Source organism: Alligator sinensis, unplaced genomic scaffold, assembly GCF_000455745.1.
Source record: "Alligator sinensis unplaced genomic scaffold, ASM45574v1 scaffold88_1, whole genome shotgun sequence".
Classification (NCBI taxonomy): domain Eukaryota; kingdom Metazoa; phylum Chordata; order Crocodylia; family Alligatoridae; genus Alligator; species Alligator sinensis.
This window is the reverse complement of record NW_005842347.1, coordinates 707,103-715,563: the sequence shown is the minus strand read 5'-3', so window position 1 is coordinate 715,563 and position 8,461 is coordinate 707,103. Positions and strand designations below refer to the sequence as shown.

Here is an 8,461-nt window from a genome sequence, read left to right as displayed (position 1 = left end):
TTATTTGAGTTGTCTCTGCAGCAGCACAAATGCATAGCAGCAATAGTGAACTGTGCCTGATTTTTGTCAGATTAGCTTCTGTCCCCATCTGATTGTATTGTGGAAACTGACAAGACTGGTCAGTTTTCAGCGTGATGCAGGTGGGCACAGCTTTGAATAGCTGCAGAGCTGCTTGGTGGCCTAGGAAGACAGCACTGTATCAGTTTACAATGGCTTCATACCTAGAAGGAGGCTTTTTTGGTGAGTGTGATAGCTGGAAATTGCAGAAGTAGGTAACACTTTTTTGGGAAAGCTTCCTAGTTCCCAGAGAACGGTGCTAGGATGATTGACGGGTGCTAGGAATGCTGCATTTTTAGTTTGCACTGCTGGTTATCATTTGCAAACTATTGAGCAGGTTTGATTTCATGCAGAGAAAAGTAAGCATACATGCATAGGTACAGGGCGTACCCACAACAATGCCAACAAACCATGCCCACAAAAGCAGTGTTTGTTTCCTTTTGTCAGAGTCACTTAACTTGAGCTTCCCACTTAAACCATTGGGTTTGTGCATGCTGTACCTCACCTCCACAGTTAGGGTTTAATGTGAAGGGTCAAAAGTAGAGATGCAAAGTACAGATTGGCCTCCTGTGTCATTATTGGTAACACCTATGAATACTTTTGGGAAGGTCTGGTCTTTACACTTTCCAAGTCAATAGAGGTTGACCAAATTAAGGAAGCATCTTTGTGTCTCAGCATGGACTACTTTTACCCCTTTAAGGATTGTTTTGATGGTCAAAAGGGGATTTGTTAATTCTCCCTCCATTGTGATGATTCATTTTCATTTTTGTTTGTGGCTTAGCTGGAAGAACAAAGACTTCAGAGTTCAGCTGCTGCAAACCAATTTCTTCTTTCCTCACCAAGAAAATACGTTAGCATATATCCCAAGAACCAGTGTCAAGAAAAATCATATTTTGCCTGTCAGTAGTCTGACTTGTTCTTTGGACCTGATTATACAACTACTACTAGTCATTACCTGTAGATTCCTTTTAGAAGGTATGAATGTCAACTGATGTTGTGGGGGAGAGGAGAAAGAATTAAAACATATAAAGGCTTTTCTTTTGTGATCTTTGTTACAGTGTCTGACCAAAATGTGAGCAACGATATGAGGTTGTCCTGTTGTTTTACTTGTCTTAATCACAATTGCTTGTTCAGTTTGAATTCTTTAACATTACTTTGAAAAGTGTTAGAGAGAGGGAATTGTGTGTTGTTTTTATTTTGTAGGTGATTTCAGGGCAGGTGCATTTATTGGTTCAATCCATCCCTTAGTGGAGAAATACCCTAATAATCCTGTTGTGCATGTTGTGTTCTCTCCTAAAGTATGTACCCATTTTCCATAATGAGGAAATGTCAGTGGCCCTCACAACCGTGTGTCCAACTAGTTGTTTTCACTTTATTCTCATATCATACAACCGACATTAATTAAGCCTGTAGTTTTTTGCCTAGCATAAGAACTGCCTTGTTACTAGGCTTTGCTAAAATAATGTCCTTTGTTGAAAAGCTTCAGGCATAACGTTGCCCTCAGTTTCAGTAGTTTCTTCAAGATATCTTTGGTCTTCGTTAGGGTAAAAAACAAATATTTTTAAAACAAAAAATTGCTGCTCTGAAGGTTTAGACAAATAAAGTTACATTCATGGGACATATGAAACCACAGCCCACGCTGTGTGTCCAGCACTAAAACCAGTTCACACAATGGGCAATTGTTTGCTCCGGCACGCTCAGCTTTTCTAACGTATTCTGCATTTTAGTATGTCATTATACCCTGAATGTATTTGTTTTATACTGTGGTATTTAAAAGCTGCTTTGTGGGTTTAATTACAGTCTCTGTATACATATTGCTTTGTTGGCTTCATTTTTTTTTTTCTGGTCTGTGAAGACAGTCTTCCATATCCATGTGTCTGGCCATTGTTTCTACAACCAGTTCAGTGCAGCTTCCTCAGCACAAACTACCCTCCCTTTTCCTGCTTCCCAGGACAGGGGTGATTTCTGATGTTCTGTGTAGCTTTATTGTTTCCTCCCCACTGTCATCAAACTCACACTGTAATACATGGCACTTTTACTTCCTTTAAAGAGTAGGATGTGATGTCATAGAGAAGGGGACAGGGCTACCCAAATTTTCTCAATTCCAGGGAGGAGCTGCCCAGGTGTGCTGAGGGGCCTGTACTCAGGAAGAGAAACAGGGAATCCTCCACAGTGAGTAACCCCACTTTCAAGTGCACCCAGTTTCCTTCATAGCCGTGTCCAGTACAGTGTAGATTCCTCTTCTGTCCTTTCCAGTTTTACCCAGCCTGCCCTCTGGAGTGCTCCCAGTTCAGTTCAGTTCGGTTCCCTTCTTTCCCCTCCACTTCATTGTGCATTTATTTTACTTAGTCTCTTTTTATTGGCTCTCCTTTCTTTCTTTTTCCCCAAAGTTTTGTTTTTACATTTTTCCCTCTCATTTTCCTCTACATCTTTAGGCACATTGTCTTCTTTTTAGTGCACTTTTCTGACTTTTCATGAATGCTTTCTATTTTATTCCCTTTGTAATGATCCCTCTTCTAGTTTGCTCTGCCCCTTTTCATTATCATCCTGTTTCCTGTCCATTTCTACTTTTCCCCTTTCAGGTCACCTTTCTATTTTCTTTTCCTGCCAGGTCCAGTTTTACTCTTTCCTATTCATGTACACATTATTATAAGCCCAGTTCAGCTCCCAAATCTTTCTAGTGCAGCCCTCGCTTCTGCATTTTCCTTTTGTAGAACTGAAAGGTAAAGAGTAAGAAGCTGGTCTGTAACGGAAAACAGTGTGGGGCAAGGGAATTGGTAAATTGTGTTTTGAATTGGAAAGGGGAGAACAGGCAGCTAAACAGAATTGTCAAATGGCAAGAGACGGCTCAGGAGCTCAAGGAATTAACAGTGAATATGGAGGCTTTGGCTCTAGGTCATCTGCTTGAATTACAGCCCTGGCTAGTAGTGATTGAAAACGTTCACCATCTACTGTTCGGTAACTTATGTTACATGATTTGGTGTTACATCTCTAGTGCTTAGTGGGCAGGTGTCCATATCATGGTAGCTGCTATCACAATTGGCATAAATTGGTAAGCAGTAGAGAGAAGCTAAGGCTTGAATGAGTATGGAGATCACATGGATTTCTTAATTACCAGAGGCAGAAGTGAGAATTTATTACTGAGGTATGTTGGCAAGACACTGTGGGGAAGCTTGCATTGCCATTGCCTATATTGTACCTTTTTGTGTTGATAACGGATCCATTTCCAGGGCTGTCAATTTGGCACTTCATATGAGCAAAAGAATGGCAGAAGAGTTAACTGGCTAAAACTGAAAGGGGAAAAAGAGCAAGTGGAAAACTAGCACATTCCATACAAGTCGGTCTGAATTGGGAAGAGGAATGGGTTAATTTGCGCTTGATTGGAAAAGGCAAAGGAGTGGAAAACTGAGCTGAACTGGAAAACATACCGCACTCTAGCAAGTCATGTAGCATCTTGTGTGCTTCTGTGACTGTTTTGACCATTTTAAAATTTAATCCTTTTAAAAACAAAAAGCATTTAAAATTTGAAACCTATCGTGTCACTTCTGACCAAAGCTCATCCTTTGCATATGGACATTTTTAGCCCTTATTTTTATTCTTGAGGTCATATCAAAGTTTATGTACAGTACTTCAGTGACCTCAGACTGTTTTAAAGTGGTGAAGAAAAAATTACAATCTCCGTATCTCTTTTTTTCTTTTCCTGTCTCAAAGAAACTATATTGCTGAATTCCTAAAATAGGTTTCATATTTTAACTCTTTTTAGTTCATTTGAAAGAATTTTCCCATATGCTTCAGCATCCAGTCCACACAAACAGCAAGTAAATCTGGTTCTTGCTGCAGTTTCCTGGATTATATCTGGCCTTTCAACAGACAGAGGACTCCAATCTCAATACCACAGTTCCCTACCCTTCACAAATAACTAAATAAAAGTGCATGAAATCACAATCTTTCAAATTTACAGAATGACTTTGTCTTGTCATTTATATGTCTGTTGTTTCTTTTTAGGCATTGGAAAAACACCCCAACTCACCAATGACTGCAAAACAAATACTAGAAGTCATTCAGAAAGAAGGGTTAAAAGAAACAAGGTCAGTATTTATATGAATTCTTCGCCAATAATAACACATTTGTGAAAGTTGTGTACCCTTCTTGAAGCAATGGGTATAGGATAATTCATTATTCCATTACATTAGGTGGGATCATGAGCTGTAGATGATCTGGTCTGGACTTCTTAAATTATTTTAGTACTGATTTAAGTAATGGCACAGTGATTTTGATGTAGAAATAGGTTGCAGGTGTTAAAGCTTATGATGATGACCAGGTTAGAACTAATGGGAGTCCAAGGCTCATTGAAGCCAATAGCAGACTTTCTGTTCATTTTAGTGGGTTTTGGATAAGGTTGGTACACTGTACTTCAGACGGGCATACAGCTTCTCAGTCCTTAGTCACAGCAGACAGATTAATAGAAACAACATATTGGTTATGGGAGAAAGGTATCAATATTCTCCAGTTCAGGGTATCTTTTCCTTGGCTTCTGTTTGCTGGTAATATAATTTTCTATTTGAATAAATTGTTTTAATAGGTGTTGACCTCTGGCAGCAAACTGATGGAGGCATTCGCTTTTAGTTTAATTGTGCCCTTTAGCCTGGCACCTCAAATATAGGGCAGGCTTTACAGACAGGAATCCTAGAAGAGTAGTAACACGATATATCTGCTATTTCTGAATTTATTTTGGTGACCCAAAAAAAATTGCCTGAGGTACTATGCTGTATTTATTGCTGTTCAGAAGCATTTCCAAAGAAACAGAGGTAATAATGCAGTACAGAATCATTCACAATTCATAACATGCAGTTTACGGGTAAACCAGATGCGAGTGCATTGTAAGGTATAATAAAGTGTTTTGGTGGAGGAGTAAAAAGCAAGAGTGGATATAGCACAGTATACAAGTGGAGCTTTGATTTCCCTCTTTTCCCCCCTCCCAGCCCTAAGGCTCTCAAGTGTTATAGTTGCTGTTAAGAAGTCATTCAAAATATTTGTGTCAGTGTCAAGAAATGAGGAGAAAACCTCAGAAAATAAATGTCTGTGCATAAGCTTTCTGCCACGAGGATATGCATACAATAAACAAAACCTTGAAAAACAATTACCTGAAAGTTGTTTAGGATGCTCTTTTCCATTGCTGCAAATAAGCTACTGTTTCTTCTTGTATTTTTTGCCAACAATTCCAGTTGTGCTGTGTTATAATACCTTTTCTTAATTCTTATAATTCCTGTCTTCCCAGAATGTTGTTCAGAATGGGGTGCTGCATACTGTGTTTGGGCAAAGAGTGAAGCTAATTTATTAGAAATAATTATCCTGATCTTTCTATTTTGAAACTATTTTAGAATTTAAATAATACAAAAATATTGTTTCTGCTGCATATAAAGAATGTTGATGTTATTTTGGAGATCATGAAATGTTCTAGATCCACAATATTGGAGGCTACAATCCTCTATCTGCAATAGCCAACAGTGGAAATATCCCCATTATAGGATGACCCAAAGGTTATTAATTGCTAGTGGTGAGAAGGTGTAGATGTGTCCCCACACCATTATCTATGAAGATAGACAAGTAGTGGAGATTTTGTGAAGTATCATAATGTGTGTAATAGGCCACTGAGTAATTTCCATTTGTAATGACTTTGTTGTTTAATGACCTCCAGTTTAGCCTTAAAATTTCCTTTATTCTGTACCCTCTTCCATTTTTTACTGGTGATCTTTATGAGCAAAATTGTAACAATTCTAGATTAAGTTCTCTTGAAATTCTCCACTGTCCTGTTTAGAAGTGCACCAATACGTCGGTCCGATATCAGATCAGCACCGATTATAAAGAAAGTTGCCTGCATTGGAAATTGGCCTGATGTGGCTGATTAATGTGCTGGATAAATGGTTTGTGCATGCACGCAGTCGCAGTGCAGAACATAGGCGGCAAGGAGCACAGCCTGGTAGCTTGGAGACCTGCGTCCAGTTGGTAAGTCTGTTGTGGTGGAAGAGGAGAGGGGAGGGAAGGGGCATGGGGATGCAGATTAAGGCTCCCACAGTGGGGGAGGGAGTGGGGCTGGGGCAGGCACTACTCAGTTGGGGTGGGGCGGGTGTGGGACAGAGCTGTGGCTTGTGCCAGGGAGCGGAGGGCAGTTCCCGCTGCTGTGCACAACCCAGGAGGGCATTGGGGGAGGGGGGAGGGGGGTTGTGTCCTCCGGATCTGCGTGGGGCTGGGCAGGGGGGGGAGGGGGTGTGTGTCCTCCGGATCTGCGTGGGGCTGGGCAGGGTGGGCTGCAGGTGCGGGCTGGGGCTGGGGCAGTGCCGGGCTTTTCCTGGCAGGGGCTTGGCTGGGCTGTGCTCGGGGTGGGGCAGGTGGTGGCACTGGGAAGGAAGGCTGGGGTGGCTACAGTGAATTTTGGGGTGGCTGCAACCCCCACTGTATCCCTCTTCCCAGCGCTGCCATTGCTTGCCCTGAGTCCAGCCCAGCCCTCGCTGGGAAGAGCCCAGTGCAGCCCTAAGCAGCGGTAGGAGCTGCCCCCTCTTCCCATGCTCCCCGGATGAGCTGCTTGTGGCTCTGTCCCTCACCCTGCCCCTCCCCAGCCCCATTCCCTCCCTCAGTGCAGGGGCCTTGATCTGCCCCCTTATGCCCCTTCCTTTCTTTTCCCTCCCCCCCCGCCCCGCACCTCCTTCCATCACAGACTTACCAGCTGGACACTGCTTTTCAAGCTGCTGGGCTGGTATCAGAAATTGGATCAGTATTGGCTGAAATGCCCACTTAAAAATCGGCTATAAGTATCGGCCCCAAAAATTGCTATCGGTGCACCCCTAGTCCTGTTCAGTGTATAGCTGAACAGAACTGTTTGCTTTGGTCACTTTTAAAGTATGATGTGAAAGTAACTATACTTCTTGCTCTATGAGCAACTCAGAATTAATCACTTCTAGGTTTCTGTCAGCTTAATTGGGACTGTTGAGCTGCCCATTTTGGAAAGATACCATCAGACTTAAAAACTTTCATTTGTTTCTTGTTCCTATAAAGAGGTACAATTTCCTAACATTCTTTCTGCCTAAATCATTGAATGCAGCAGGGAGAAAATTAAAAAACAAAAATGGGTAGCACACGCCCAGCTACGTCTCAGAAATAAAAAAGAAAAAATCAACACAAGCTCTGATGGAGAGTACACTTACATAGATGTATATTGTGTTTGGGGTACACATTTCAGTTTTTGTTTTTGTTTTTTAAATATCTTTCCTGCTGCGACAATCAGTTGTAAAAAGATCATCATCTGGGCAATCCTCCTCTCAGTTCCGGGAAGGAAAAACAACTTTTAAGGTAAACAATTTTGGGACCTAAAAGGTTGAAGATTTTCATAGCCAAATTTAAAAAATATGTTTTGTGGACATACGTATGGGCTGTGGGCAGATGTAACTTTAAACTTTTAAAAGGGGAGGGGGGACCTGGAGCTCAGAAGTCTGCCTCTATTGTTCTGGTTCAGCTGTTAAGTCTGCCCTCTCCTGTAGTGGTATAAATGAGTTAAACCACTGTAACTTTAACACAGAATAAAACAAAGTTACAACAGTTTTGTCCCACTTACACTGCTATAGGAGCAGACAGACAGCTGTCAGAATATCTTATATCAATATAATTTAATACTAGTATAGCTCTAAAATCTGTTTACACCTTCAGTCTCCAAGGGCTGTTGCTTTGGAATTGCGTAATATTACTGAAATTTTCTCTTGACAGAGCAAGCGTAAAATAGGACCTGGTATCTCTGAGTCCTACCTGGAAAGAATCCCTTGCTAGGATGTAGATTATAGGATCAGAGGACTGGTAGGGCTGGAAGAGACCTCATGAGATCTAGTCCAGCCCCGTGTTCAAGGCAGGATCATACCTCCCTAAATCACCCAACCAAGTGCCTCTATAACCTGCTCTTGAAATGAAGGTATCAGTTGCAGCACATGGCAACTTTTAAACTGGATTGAAACCATCATGTTTTTTCACCTGGGCCCTTAAGTAGAGTCTGGCGATAGTAGCTTTTGGACAATAATGAGGTGAATCAAATTTGAATTGGTGATGACTGTTCCCTGTCCCCGTAACAGTTTTCATGACATTCCAACCTACTTCTTTCCTCTTAAAAATAAAAAATGCTTGTGTGTACTCAGAATAGTTAATTAGTAGTGTATCCGGTGGCACATATTTTAGTTGAATTCTCTATTTTCTGTCATGTTTCTTTAATTCCATCCCACTTAGCCTATTATAACCTGAAAGATGAATAGATGAACTTAAAAAGGGACATAAGGTTTGTTATAATTAAAATGAGACAAATACACAGTGATTTGGGGAGGAAATGTTTAAATTTTGACAGATAATGCAGTTATGATAATTATAG

The 8,461-nt window shown here is 41.1% G+C and overlaps 1 protein-coding gene across 1 annotated transcript in view; it reads left to right on the top strand.

Annotated features, from left to right (window-relative positions):
• Window positions 1–209: 209 nt before the first annotated feature.
• The window catches only part of ASXL3 (ASXL transcriptional regulator 3), a 157,037-nt gene continuing 148,785 nt past the window's right edge, over window positions 210–8,461 (top strand). The window contains 4 exon segments of the mRNA XM_014522402.2: window positions 210–268; window positions 2,166–2,229; window positions 4,063–4,145; window positions 5,925–5,927. Coding sequence (XP_014377888.2) covers window positions 210–268; window positions 2,166–2,229; window positions 4,063–4,145; window positions 5,925–5,927 — 209 coding nt within the window.